The sequence below is a fragment of the Rhinolophus sinicus genome, linkage group LG09 (genome assembly GCF_036562045.2).
Source record: "Rhinolophus sinicus isolate RSC01 linkage group LG09, ASM3656204v1, whole genome shotgun sequence".
NCBI classification, from domain to species: domain Eukaryota; kingdom Metazoa; phylum Chordata; class Mammalia; order Chiroptera; family Rhinolophidae; genus Rhinolophus; species Rhinolophus sinicus.
The window spans coordinates 49943819-49958529 of NC_133758.1; the positions used below are offsets into that span (position 1 = coordinate 49943819).

At 39.0% G+C, this 14711-nt stretch overlaps 1 protein-coding gene across 16 annotated transcripts in view; it reads left to right on the top strand.

Annotated features, from left to right (window-relative positions):
* The window catches only part of PTPRM (protein tyrosine phosphatase receptor type M), an 809264-nt gene that overhangs the window by 609718 nt on the left and 184835 nt on the right, over positions 1-14711 (top strand). For 7 of the 16 annotated variants that reach the window (XM_019755746.2, XM_074340345.1, XM_074340349.1 and 4 more), the window contains 4 exons: positions 4358-4509; positions 8514-8588; positions 8816-8842; positions 13533-13720. In XM_019755746.2, the coding sequence (XP_019611305.1) occupies positions 4358-4509; positions 8514-8588; positions 8816-8842; positions 13533-13720 (442 nt within the window). The remainder of the gene's footprint in view (positions 1-4357; positions 4510-8513; positions 8589-8815; positions 8843-13532; positions 13721-14711) is intronic. The other 9 variants (XM_074340346.1, XM_019755755.2, XM_074340339.1 and 6 more) reach the window with 2 other exon arrangements.

Below are 14711 nucleotides of genomic sequence, written 5' to 3' on the forward strand. Positions count from 1 at the left end.
ATATTAGTGGCCAATGGCTCACTGGTTACAGCTGACTGCCAACTAGCCACAGCTGATGGCCATGCAATCACATTGATGGCCATTTACTACCTGAGCCAGCACCTGTCTATGTGAGGCCGAGAGCCTGGAAACTTCTTTCTGGGGCTCTGCCCCCACAGCTGGGTATTTTCCTGCCCCCAATTTAGTTAGTCTCTGATGAAACCACAGCAAGTTAGACTCTAGTAAAAAGTTTTTCTTGAGGGAAAGCCCGTTTAAAAAGCATAGAATTCTCTGAGTGTATTTCAAAATAGCTACTTTCCCTTTTCCTTCTGCCAGAAGCCCTAGGGGATTTTTCTCTTCAGTCTTTACTGTGAGGATCTGGTAGAGCTCCTGGAGGTAAAACTAACAAAAGTGTGGCGGTCCCCCTAAGCCTGGACGCCCCTGGAGTTTGTAAGTCTCAGACTTGTCCACATTGAGCCTCCAGTAACTCGTCAGTTACAGTTTAAGTTTCCCTACCCCATTGCTGGTTCTCACAGAGGTTTCTTCTCATGGATTTCTGCTCTGGTGAGTTGTGATTCTATGTATCCACCTGTTTGTTTCTGTTATTTTGGGGGCAGCGGTTTGTCCTATGACTTCAATTATCTGATGAATCTAAGAAGAGTTGTTGATTTTCAGTTTGTCCAGCTTTTTACTTGTTGTTAGGACAGGGTGATGACTTCCAAGCTTCTTACATGCTGGACTGTAAACCAGAAGTCTTCCCTCTGATTTTTTATGATCCGTTTTTAGATGTCTATAGGAACTTTTACTTTTCTTTTATTTCTAGGGCCTTTAGATTTATGCAGTCCAAGTTTGGAAATTTGCAATTAAAATATTTCAGGCAAACCATTTGTTAAAAATCAAAATGGAAAATAAATTTACTTGTGTCTTTAGATAAGACTGCAAAGAAAATTACTTCCACCTTATGAATTCCTCTGCATACAACACTTATTTCATTAAGTTCACAAAGTTTTTCTGACAGTTTTCAAAGTTTTCACTTGGAAAAAAAAATAATAATACAGATCTGAAACACAAAGCCCATAAGAGAAACTGACAAAAGAGAAAACTCTTATTTATCCAGTCTTTCCCAAGCCTCAATTCCAAATGTAAGCTTCCTCAGCTATCTGTAATTATGGACTACAGCATTTAGCTGTGTATAATAATAAGTGAAAATTCCAAGCCACAACTCAATATCTTCATAACCAGGCAAGGTACTTTTGATAAGTAGATTATAGAAAAACTCTCCTTATTAATGCTTTGGCATAACAATGATTAATTCCATTAACAAGCATATTGTATGCCACCTGTTTTGTGTAAAGCATTGGCTAGGTGCTAATAAATTAATCCTACCTTTTCAAAGCCTAATATTTAGTTATGGGGCCATACGAGTATTTATACTTGAAAGCAATTTGGTAATATTTGTAATGTAATTTGCCAGGAAATGTAAATTAATGAAATACTTTACCAAAGATAGTACATTGTTCTAGAAATACCTTTGGGATCAGAGAGATCTGAGGTGCAATCTCAGCTCCACCATTTTGACAAGTTACCTAACTTCTCTGACACTCAGTTCCTTCATCTGTAAAACAGAAAGTAAGAACTCCTCTTTCAAGGTTACTAGGAGTAAATGAGATAACACTTGTAGTGTACAGCCATATAGTAGTTGTGCACTGTGTGTTAGTTTCCACTCCCTTCCATTCCAATACAAGTTTCTAATTGCTGTCATTAATGGAGAGCGGAAGTGCTCACAAACATGCTTTATTTGGGCCACATAGTATTTTTTTATTTGAATTATATGACGACACTTAAACATTAAAAGAATTCACATAAATTTTGATTTTTGGTTTCTCCTGAAATTTACAACGTCTGAAGCCTCCTTGAGGCTTCAGTCTGTTGGAGATGAGTGGCTGTTTCCCCATTCCTTTTTTCTAGTCTCTACCACTCCTTATTGTCTTATACCTATTTCACTCATTTACATGACCTGCCTGGCCCCAGTGAGGTTTTTTTGTTTGTGATATCTGATGCAAATAAAAATAGTGAGAAGGTAAGTTTAATGCAGGAAGAATTGCTGAGAACATTGTGAGCTGACCTTTGCAGAGGGTTCATGAACCCTCTGGTAAGTGATGATTAATGGACATGAGGTTAAAGCTGTGTCTCTCTGTCAGGACCACCGTTTGATTTAAACAGGCTCTCATGAGTCCTGCAGGGGCTTCTTTTGTGCTTGGAGATCACCAGTGAAGTATGTAGCATGACATCACTTAAATTAGTTCACACATTTGGAGAATTAGAAAGGAGAAGAGTTTTTCCAGTACAAGCTTGGCTTTTATTGGTGCACACATCCCTTCATCTCCCACCATCTCCCACCAACAACACCACCAAAAGCACATTCACTGTCATTTCCTAACCTGTAAGGATTAGAGGGATACAAGCAAGAAATGACAAAGAGAACAGTCTGATGAACTTGACTATGCCTTTCTTCATAGCAGAACAAAAGAAAATATTGAGGCAGTTATCAGCATAAATCAGTCGAAAGAAAGTCAAAGAAATTCCAGCAAAATGGGGCTCTTTGGCCTGAATTATAGAGTTAATTATCTCGGTTCTCTACTCTGGTGTTCCTGGGGAGACCTGGCCTTAGAATGCTTTTCCAATGAGTTGGCAGATTCAGAAGTGGAGAGAAAATGTATTATTGTAACCACAGCTGTGGAGCTCGAGCCTGGAGCCGTCTCTATTCAGCACACCTGTTGAGAACACCCAAGTGCACGCTCTGCCTCTCAGACTAGCATGTGGGTTAGAAAACAAGGGGCTCTGGAGAAGATGATCGTGGTCTGCGTGCTGGGGAGAAAGGAACACCAGCGCCCAGAGCCACTCGGGCTCACTTTTCAAAATCTTTACAACATTAACACTGTCATAGAAAGTGATTTTTATTTTTCTGTTGTTGTTTTTAAAAGTGTATCTTTTCTCCAACAATAAAAAGGGCAACTTATTCATGAAAACTTCTGCCTTCAAAGTATGACATTAAAAGATTATTATAACTACAGGCAAGAAAGCATTTGGATTATGTGGCATTTGGAAATGATAATAAAGATTATCCATATGGTCTAATGTTGTTAATGCCTTACATTGCATTAGCAATTACCTAATATGGGGGTGATTTTGATTATGTGGCTTATTTTAAATTCGGCTGTGTCCTAGGTCAATCAGAGTCAAGATGATTTACTAGAAATAGCTGCCATTTTCTTTTGTAAATGTTGCTAGGTGCTTAGGCAGAATTAGAATATTTTAGGACATAATATTTTTGGTATTATGGTGCCACAGTCTTCTTAAACCTCTTCACTTTATACCTTCTCCTTAAGCATCTCTAATCCTATTCTTGTCTTTCTTGGGTTCATAAAACAACCTCCGGTAGTAAGAGCTATAAAATGTGTTTTAACTGTTTATTTGTTTCTCAGTTTCCCTTATGTTTATGGCTTTTGCCCAGGTATCTTTAACTTTAGATTATGAGCTTTCCGTGGTCAGTGAAAAGGGTGTGGAAAACTACATCTCCAAAAGAACTGGAAATCTCTCTGCCTTGCTCAGCCTTTTGCATTATCTTCCACTGAGGGAGAGAACAAGGACACATCTCTGTTAAGCTTTCCAGGGAAAGTAAGAACTTGAGATTTTCCACTTTCTGCTCTGTTGACAAACCTCAATGGGGAACTAACTTGGCTTCACCTGGGATTTGGTCCAGTGTCACAGCCATCTGAGAATTTGGGATCTGCCCCTCCAATAGTCCTGAAGCCTGAGCTCCCCTCTCCTGTGTGGCCTCTGTGTCCAGCCTGCTCCATTTAGGCACACACCCCAATTATACTTTCTTCACTCCTCACCTTGCTTTGTTCTTTAATTCTGCCATATGCCTCTTAGATTCATCCTTAGATTATTAGTTTCATTTGGTAAATATTTACTAGGGGGATCTACTTTTTGACACTGAATATTGAAGTGTAGAAAATAGTTTAGTAAAAGGTTACTAACTAGAAGCATATCAGTAAATAGATAATGATTTTGTTGTATACTAAATTAAAAGGGTCATTGGCCATTTTAATTTAGCGTATAGTAGGAAGAACAGAAACTAATGTATTAGGCTGTACATTTTCCTGATATCGCTGTGGATTTATGTGAGGGGGAGTGGATGTGTTTCATGTCTGTCTCTGCAGCTGGCAGAGAACCTGATGTCTATGGTAGAGGCACAATAATGGATGAAAACGATTCATTCAGTAGAAGTTTTCCAGATTCTTTGTCATTACACATGTCAGCACCCCATGTTCTATTCACATGCATGTCTATATATAATGAACTCTGTTCTCAGGAAACTAGCCAAGAAGCGGAAGGAGACAATGAGCAACACCCGGCAAGAGATGACTGTGATGGTGAACTCGATGGACAAGAGCTATGCGGAACAAGGCACCAACTGTGACGAGGCCTTCTCATTCATGGACACACACAACCTGAACGGGAGATGTAAGTGCACGCGTTTCTTGGCTTCTACTGCATCTCAGGGGTCTTCCAGAATTCCGGATGGTACTGGGGGATTAAAAAACAAAAAGTTTCTAAATAATTCTTATGCCTTATTGGTTTCTCTAGTTCCTTTAAATGGTCCTGGCAACTTCTCTGTGCCACAGGTTGCTTAGGTGAGATACAGTGTAAAGGTGACAGAGCCAGATCAGAGAACACAGGAAGCCACAATTATGTTTCTGTAAAGACTTAGAGAACAATGAGACAAAGGCTTCTCTCCTCTCCAAGAGGAAGGCACCTGCTTCTCATCATCCTGTTTGTTGTTTAGATCCTATTTGTAATCCAGCCAGGTGTGGAATTACACAAGGGAAACCTGTTATAAAACTGTTCACTAAATGGCAGTAGCAAGTTCATTGTTTATTTGTTTAGCTGACAGGTTCTGCCTTTATTATAGGGCTATCACTGGCAATTAATAAGTTAAACTGTATTTCCACTTCACATGTGTTACATTTCACACCAGGTGGGTAAACTGAGCTCAGCTGATACCTTCTCATACTACCACCTGTGAGCCAGGTACAAGGCATGATTTTAGAAAGTAACAATTACATTGATTAAATGAAATACAAAAAGAGCAGTCGTGTCCCTGCTGATCTTCTCAGAGACCAGAAGTAAATTCCATGATGTATGCCTGACTGTGGTTCTCGACCCTGCTGGGTTTAAGGTCAGAGGTTTCTTTACGGTGTAAAATCCGTGCCACAGACTGCCATGCACCCTGGCTGTGCAGTCAGGATGCTGGACAGCATGGGGATGGGATAAAAGTGCAGCTATCACGGTTACTAATAAAAATGCATACGTGCTGAGGCCCTCCTGACTGAGAAGCCCAGGAATCGGCTCCCTCCGCGGGGAGAGGACTGATACCAGTGTGGACAGCGTGTGCTTGTGTCCTGACGCCCATTTGGCCTGTTCTGATTCTGTAGCTCTGCCCATCCACTCCTCCTCTGTCCAGTCACCACCTGGTCACCGCACATGCCTCTCCATGCCGTGTCTTTCTCCTACATTCAGCAAGCCTTCGGAGAGTTCAGTTGCCTACTTCTTTCTGTTTGTGGCGGTTACAGTTGTCCACCTGTTCCAACTTAGAGGTGCTACATTTATTTATTCTACATGCACTGCTAGCCCCGTGGAGCGGGAGTTCAGGAGTCGCAGCTTTGACCCCAGTGGGCAGCCCATCACCCCTCAGCCTTGGTCATTGTTCTTTGCCCTTTTCCTGTCATTTTCAATATAGGTGACAGAATCTGTGGTGCTTTAATACACCACAAACTACATCCTACTTTTTCATAGAATTTTATCTGCCTTTTTGTAGCACATGTTTCAACTGCCAAAATAAAGCAACTTATGATGCATTTGTTGTGGGCTGAGATGGGAGAAGTCCTTGTGACGACACAGACAAGGTTAGAATTTTTGTAGTTGCAGTTGTTTCTTGAATGTCAGTATGAAAGGGACCACACAGATGTATGTTCTCACTTTGCAGGATAACCCATTAATGTTCCAAGTTTTCTATTTCATGGTGAAATTCCTCACGAATAAATTTCCTTGGAATTGCCTGCTCAAAGTGCACAGACTTATATTAGCCATTTCTGGGCTTTTGAAGTTTGAACAACAGGGGATGTTTGCCTCTGGACAGGAAATTTAACTTGGCAGCTACTTTTTAAAAAGTGAATGCATCTGTGGAAATCCAAAAATGCTCATGCAAAGAGGACTATTGCAGAAACTGGCGACAGCTTCCATGGTTCATCTGCCATTGGGCATTATTTTGTGCCTCCCATCAATAAAACCAACAGAGGAAACATCAATAGACGTTCCATTTTCCTCCCACTCTTTGAACAATGAGTAGGTCTCATCAGATTTCATCCAGGAGGACAGACCCCAGTGGTAAATTTTATCATAATGCTCTCTTAATGCCTTTAAAATAAGAGAGCACTTACTGAGGGAGGAAAAGTGTTCATTAGCCCACTGGGCTTCCAACCCCAACCTGTTACAAGTCTTGGAATGTTTGAGATCTCTTAGGGTTGGGAGAAAGTGCTAGCAGTTGCGAGGAGAGTAGCTTTTAGAAATGAGACAATGAGACATGAGATGAGATTTTAAAAATAAGCACCAGCACATTTATGAGAGTGGGGGATACTCTGTCCACCAAAGCAAATGGGAGTTGTACATAAAAGGGGGAAAATAGATATATATATAGTGGAAATTGGTTTGATTTTTATTAAACTAAAAAGACAGAGTATTTAAAATATTTTTTAAACAGTGAAAATAAACATAGTTATTTTGTATCTGCTTTGCACGTTTTTACCAACCGCATAAAAATGTCTGCAGGTAATCGACATTATTCTTGCTGACTCCAGCATATTTTATAGGTACTCGGGTTTTTTGTTTTTATTTTCATCAATTGCTCTCTTTTGTTCCTGGCAGCTTACCATAAACATGCATTATAAATGTGATACTTCTGTGTTTTAGAAAAATAGCTCATAAATGACAGGCAGCCTGGGTTCTGGTTCTTGTTCTGTTATTTACTAATTCTACACTTTAGAAATATAAACACAGGTAAAACAGTGTCCTATAGGAACTTCTCTAGGAGAGCTAAAATATATTAACATGTCATTGGAATAAAGATAACATAGTACCTGTAGGGATTTGGTAGTGGTTCCCATAGTACAATGATGTAATTGGGTCAGGAACTCAGTATCTAATAAATTATATACCTACATCAGATGAGTTAAGATTTAGACTTACTTTTAACCCACTTGAGCACATTCAAATCACTTATCTTTACACTTTAATGAAATTAAAGTGTTTTTAAAGCACTAATCAATTAAGACGTTGGAAATAGGAAATACCCACTCTCAATAGAATCAGATAAATTGGATGGGATTGACTTTAAAGCAACAACAAAAAGACATTAAGTAAAAACTAAGGAAATTTGAATGAATTATGGACTTTCATCAATTTGGTTCATTAATTGTAAGAAATGTACTGTATTAATGTAATATGTCGATAATAAGGAAATCTGGGTGTGGAGTATATGGGAACTCCCTGTACTATCTTAGCAATTTTTCCATAAATAAAAAACTTCTAAAAAATTAAGCTTATAGAAAAAATATATGGTACAAGTTGGTAGTTACAAAATAGTCATCAGCGTGTAAAGTACAGCTTAAGGTATAATACTGTAATAAGTACATATCATGTCACATGGGTACTAGATTAATGGGGTGATCACTTCATAAGTTATATAAATATCTAATCACTATGTTGTACACCTAAAACTAATACATGTCAACTGTAATTGAAAAATACAATAGAAAATATGTAAATAAAAGAAAAATATATAAAAAAATAAGAGGGAAGAATAAAAAGTATAGTAGTTAAATCTTGAGTGCTTCCAAGGAATATTCCAAATAAAAGTAAGCATTTTTAGAAGGATTGAAAGACTAATGGGACAATATGTAGACATGCAGCTCTCACCTTAAGTATAGCACCCATGAAGCATCACCTTCATTTTTCATAAACTGGGTCAGAGCATCATGGAAAATTCTCTGAATATCCAAAATTTGAAGAAGGGGAGGATTTACCAAACCATAAAAACCACGTGGAGACACATTCTCATACTCTTAGTTGTGCAAAATCAGTTTGGTGTGATACTAGAATGTACAAGCGAAGGCTAGAACGCTAATGAATTTCTCATTCAAAATGGCAGCTGTGGTTATTGGGTGTTTTTCTTCATTGGTGGGGTAAGAAAATATTTTAAGTGATAAAAGGGTGCTTGTTCCCTAAAATACAAGTAGTTCCCCTAGAGACAGTGGGGAATTGTAACATATACCACATCGACTTCAGCAGCCCTCTGATGTTTCTTCAGTCAAGTCGACACCAGCATGGTGTCCCTGTGAGTGATCTCAGAGTGCCATATTTTCAAATGTTGCCTCTCTACAACCACTGACTAGCCTTTCTCTTATTTACAGCTGTGTCTTCACCATCATCCTTTACAATGAAAACAAATACACTGAGCACATCGGTGCCTAATTCCTATTACCCAGGTAACAGATTTTTCCATTGTTTCATTTTTTCATAACCCCTAACAATCAGATTCAATCAGTTCTCACTTTGCTGTCCATAATGCTTTAGGAGCTTAATATGTTTGATGTCTTGTAACCCGATGCTTTCTGTGGCTTTCTATGGTGATATTGGGGGGCCTTTCATCAATCATTTACTGTTCTTTCTCTTTTTACTTTCTCTGCATTGACCTGCTTATGATGTATGACAGACCCATTTGTGCCAACTGCAATTTTAGGTGAGAACATTTCCCTTTATCATAGTTTATTGCAGGAGTAATTTAGAAAGTCAGTGGCCACTCTGTAGGAGACTGGAGTTTTAATTCTGTACGATGCAGTGATTGTAAGCAAGACACCACGGGGTGGTGGGTGGCCTGGGGTGGTGGGGTGGGGCGTAGATAGTAAAAAGATGTTCTCCAAACAGTCTCCATTGATAAGAAGGGCTTGCCTCATGCATGTTGCAAATGATACCAAAAGGTTCAAATGAACAATCCCAGCTCCAGTAATCTCCCTTCCTATGTTCTGAATTTAAAGTCAGGTCTGATCCCAGAGAAAAACTACAGTATGTCATCACTCAGCTGTGTACTTCCAAGAGCTGAATTCTGTCCAATGTGATAGTCATAAAAGTGAAAATAGCTTGTTATTTTCAGTTATTGCTAAGCACTAAAATCTTCAATTTCAAAAACAGCATTTTTCTAATTATGCTCAATGTTATGCAGAAAATAATCACAATAGAGTTTTGGCCCCCTACCCTTTCTCAGAACCTCTCAGGGCACCCCCAGTATTCCAAAGTGTATGTCACACAGTGGAATTTCAAAGGAGCTGATGTTCTCAACAGCAAAATGACAAGATGGCACTTTATAATCAAATGGTTTATTATGTATCAGATGTCACTAGAAATGACATCAAATGTTTGAAATAAAATGTGGGGCAGAATGCACTGAAAACATGAAATGTTCCCAGCAGGGAGCTAAAGAAAAAAAAGAATAAAGATAAATCCCATTTGTCCAGTGTAAGAAGGGTGAGGAGAAATGGCATTCCCTGGCTGTGAAATGGCATTACCAAACAAGCATGAGCTGCTATTGCATTTGAGACGCATATATAACCCGAGTGTATCACGGCTGTGTTCTCGTTCTACCACTAACCTTTCCAACAAGGAGCCCAATACAAATGACTTCCAGGTATATAACAATTTATCGTAGCGAGAGCTCCACCCTCACAGCTGTGTGACTTCTGCCTTCTAATTCTCTTTACAAGCGTCTATATCTTTGCAACATAATTTTCCCCCTGTGCTTCTCTTTCCTCTAAGTTGTTACGATTCTTGTAAAGAGGGAGATTTTTTTTCCTGATGGTGTTTTTGCCTGAGGAATTTGTTGCCTAAGGAAAAAACTCAGAAGTTTAAGAATGGACATAAACCAGAATTTTTGAGTTTGCATCATCTTGGTGGCTAACAAATAAAACCCACTAAAGCTCTCACCTTTTAATACCAACAGTAAGGGGAAAAAACTGCATTTTCACTCTTCCCATAAGGGAGGGGCACAGCCTAATCCTGGGCACCTGAACAATGCAATCTGCATGCAGATGACATTTGCAGAATCTTTTGATAGGCGAAGATTTGCGATTTCTTTGTGTGCTGTGGCATTCATTCCTCAGTTCCTTTAGTAGATGTTCTGACCTTGGAGGAGCTGTGAGTGGGGAGGGCTAAGACATGTATTGTCAGAGGGAAGAAAATGTTCAGATTTCACAGCAGGATTTAGATAAGCTTATTAAACAAATACCATTTTTTAAAGTCACTGCTTTGTTATTATGTACACTAATGACATCTTTTAAAGTTGGTTAGGCTTCTTTACCGAGAGAGAATTGTTTGAGCAGACAATTCAAGGAGCAAAAATGATGCCCATAGTGAAAAATAAGTCTGCCAGATAGACAAATAACTGGTATCAGGTGTAACACACACACACACACACACACACACACCAACATAACAAATGGTGATGTTTGGTAACTGTTCTTTCCACATTACCTGGTACAAATGTGAATCTGTATATTGCATAGCAAGGGTTAGTGAGGTTATCACTTGAAATGAAAGAACTTAAGCTGTATAAAACATATTTCCATTCAGATAAGAAATGTCTGCTGTGACTAGGAGCTTGGCACAATTAAATACTTCACCTCTTATTCTTGCAGGCTGAGGTGCCCAGCCCTAATGTGTAGAGCTTTAGTATGCCTTTATATTATTTTCTTGCAAAAAAAAAAAAAAAAATTGATGGATAGATGGATGGAATCCGCCCCACCCCCCCAGAAAAAAAACAAAACACAAAAAAACACAGCCTTCATTACAATTCAAGATTTTTCAGCTGGTTTGTTGAAAATTCAAGAAAGTTTATTGAAGAATATAAGTAGAATTTATCTTCAGCTCTTAGAAAACCATCGGGACTGTCAGTGAGAAGCTTTATTTCTGATTTCCTCTTAGGCATAACTTTCAATTTAAAAAAATGTTGGTGAGTAATTTTTAACAAATAATAGGAAATTAATGATGAATGATATGCTTTATCAGTAATAGTTCTTTTTTAAGAAGGCAGAGGAAACTGATTAATCACTAATTTGGGTGGAAGCAAGAATTTTACTAGGTTAGGTGACCCAATTTCGTAACGGATGTCACACGTGAAACTTTCTATTCCCTCTTTGATATCTAAGCACTGGATAATAGTACTTTTCTTAGATAGTCTCTGTGGTGTTTAAATGCTTTGAGACACGTCCATACTAGTAATGAGGCCAAGATGAGGCCAAGGCAGTGGGAGATGATAACATACAATGGGGACAGTGATTGCAGCTTCTACCTGGTGAAAACTTCCGAGAATGCCTGGCCCTGCATCACAGCACTGCCTGGGTGCCTGTGGATCCACGAGAAAGGCCCAAGTGATTCTTTTAGGGGAAGTTTAGAAGGTCAGGCCACAATGGAGGACATTTAATTATATTCATCCCAAAAGGTACAAAACTGAGGGAACGAGAGAGGCACAGGGAGGAAACTAATTAATGTTCCATTTATTTTAGTATAGAGAACAGAACTTCCTGATGGAGTAGCTAAACGCTCAGTGGATTCAGTACTTAATACGGATCCTGTATCCCACTTGATGAGCTTGGCAGTTGCCAGCAAGCAAATCTGATGTGAAAATTTCCTGGTTTCTTTGTGACTATTCTAAAAAAATGGGAACCTACGAATTTCTAAATTTCAAAGCAAATCCAAATGAAAAAAAGAATCATAAAATCAACTTACCACCCTTTTTTATTTTGTCTTTGTGTCTTTAGCCACCTTGTAGTGATCCAGGTGCCATTTCAGCAACAGCAACATAGCTACACACTTGTGTACCACCTTTCATGCCATGCATCCCAGGTGCTTTGCGATGCAGATAGAAGTGAGGTTTTCAAACCAGACCCAGCTAACCAAGTGCCCTTAAACTAAATTTCCTTTGAAGCTGAACTTCTCAGTTTAAAAACAAACTCCACAGCTGAATTCCCTATAGATGAACAATGTGCTAATTAAAAAAAAAAAAAAACCTGACCATATCCTTTATATGTTTTAATTTATTTTTTACCTCAAATCAGTTTTGATTTAATGTCCTCATTTTAAGTGACTTTAGCATTATATTTTGATGAGACACATCCTTAATCATAAAATAGCTAAAGGGATTCAGCATTATAATGAGTTAACCTGTAGAACGTGGAACTCTTAATCTAATAGCACTTTCCTGCATAAGACATTTTTAATAGCTACAATTTCTTCAGTTCATTAATCTAATTTACTAGTAGTCTTCCATTAAAATATAGACTCTTTATGCATTTGACCAAATTTTGACATTAATTTTGTAGCACAATTTGGTTGACTTGTTCAAGAACTTCAAATGAGAAAATGTGTCGAATACTTATTTAGTCATTACTTGGTTCATGGGGGATGAAAAGCAATTATGATACGATTTTAACCTCCTTTTTGTTATTGAGCACTTAAATTAAACACCTCCATCCTAACATGATGGGAGAATGGAGGCTTTGCTCTCTGACTCCCTATGAATAGAAAACTGTAAAACTAAAGCACAAAGTAAAAACTACCTGTAATTATTCACACAGTACTATTGCTTATGCCCTGTTTCCTTTTTCTCCTCCTCTTTTCTCCTGATATGTATCTTCTTAAAAGTGCCAATAAATGGTAAGTTCCCCCATTCTCCCCATGGAAAAGTTGTGGAGGGAATGGGAGTGTGTGTCTCATCTGTAGATCCTGACAAGCCAGCTGGTTCTGCTGTGTGTTGCCCTGCATGTTAGCTCTTGTAGAACATTCCATGTGTGATGTGTTGGTCCACAATATATTGTCAAGTTTTCTGATACTGGAGCATGCAAAGTGACTCATTGAACCAAGTTCCCTTTTCTTTTTCTGCTTTTCTTGGATTTCATGCATCAAGTCCACATCCTCATTGCTCGCTTTATAAGCCAACCCATTTTGTGCAATTTTATTTTGCTCACAGAACATTTGTACAGAGTTTATTTACTTCATCATACAAGCTAGGTAACTAATCATTGTTAGCAACACAAGACTGGTTTTGCACCGGGCCTTGACGAAGTTTCAGACCGAAACTTCCATAAACTTTAGCACCGAAAGGCTAAAGGGTTCTTCTCAACCAGCTTTGTGAAAGCAATATATCGTTTGGACTGCTTTGTTAAAAAAAATAAAAAAATAAAAAATGTCTGCCTCATTCCTATCAGTATTGCCAATCCCATTTAAATTTCTAAACATTTAACTTTTCTTTTTGCTGAGCCATCGTAGGGATTATCGCAGCTGCAGGTTTAGGGGATGTCAGCAGCAGCTTCTTAGCATTCTCGTTGACTCTGCTATAGCCTGCTAATTCTCCCTCACTTTTCCATGCCTTCTTCTCCTAGACGAAACCCACACGATGGCTAGCGACACCAGCAGCTTGGTGCAGTCCCACACATACAAGAAGCGGGAGCCGGCCGATGTGCCCTACCAGACGGGGCAGCTCCACCCTGCCATCCGAGTGGCAGACCTGCTTCAACACATCACGCAGATGAAGTGTGCTGAGGGCTACGGTTTCAAGGAGGAATACGAGGTGAGCATGAGCTCTGCACCAGGGTACCTTCTCTGCCTTCCTGGTCTCAAGTGATGCCAGGAGCTGTGCTCCCAACTCACTCAGCCAGCCAGTGGGGCCCCATGAGGGCCGTCAGAAAGGGACCGTACTTCAGCCGTGGAGCCATTTACAACTGGCAGTGAGATTCAGGAAACCAACATATGTTGCATGTGAAAAGGAGGGCCCCTTCACCTTTTTCCTTATTCTGCATGAATATGCAATGAAAACGGAAGCATACCAGGCTCTCTTCCCCATTCATGATCACTTTGTTGGCTTTTCCTGTAATTAACTATGTTGTTAAATCCTAATAATTTTAGAGTAGTCTACTTAAAACAATTATAGACCAACCAGTGATGTCATGTGTTGGAGATTAGAGTGACTGGCTAGTGTCATGGCTTTGACAGCTGTTATTGTCCCGTCCGCCCAGAGAGCATGTTGCCATCGTGGGATCTAGCACAGACAGTTTTCAGGGGCATTTCCAGGAGCAGCGATATTCTCTGACCCTATATAAAATTTAGGACTCACCCCTTTCACAGCCTCTCATTAACTAGTTCTGTTGAAAAGTTATTCAAGAACTGAAAAAAGAATAGAATTGATTTGAAGAAGTCTGATTCAAAAAAGTCCACCATGATTTGAGTGTACACATGAGGGGGGGTGGATTTCTCTTTTTACCTTATTAAAGTCAATTCACAGTCATTGATGAAGATAAAGTACAGTGCTTATAGGAAAAAAATAGTATTATATAGATATGTGTTTTTTTTAATCTTAGAATGTATTTCTCATCATCTGTCTACCTGACTAGCTCACAGTTGGAAAACATCTTGTCTGGAAGGAGAGTACTTTTTTTCATGCATTCAGCAAGCCTTTACCGAGAGTCTACTATACCCCAATCTAAACAATGGTCTAAGTGATGGAGATACAAAGATAAATAATGTGAAATTTCTGACTTCTAAGAAATAACGCCCCTGTAAAG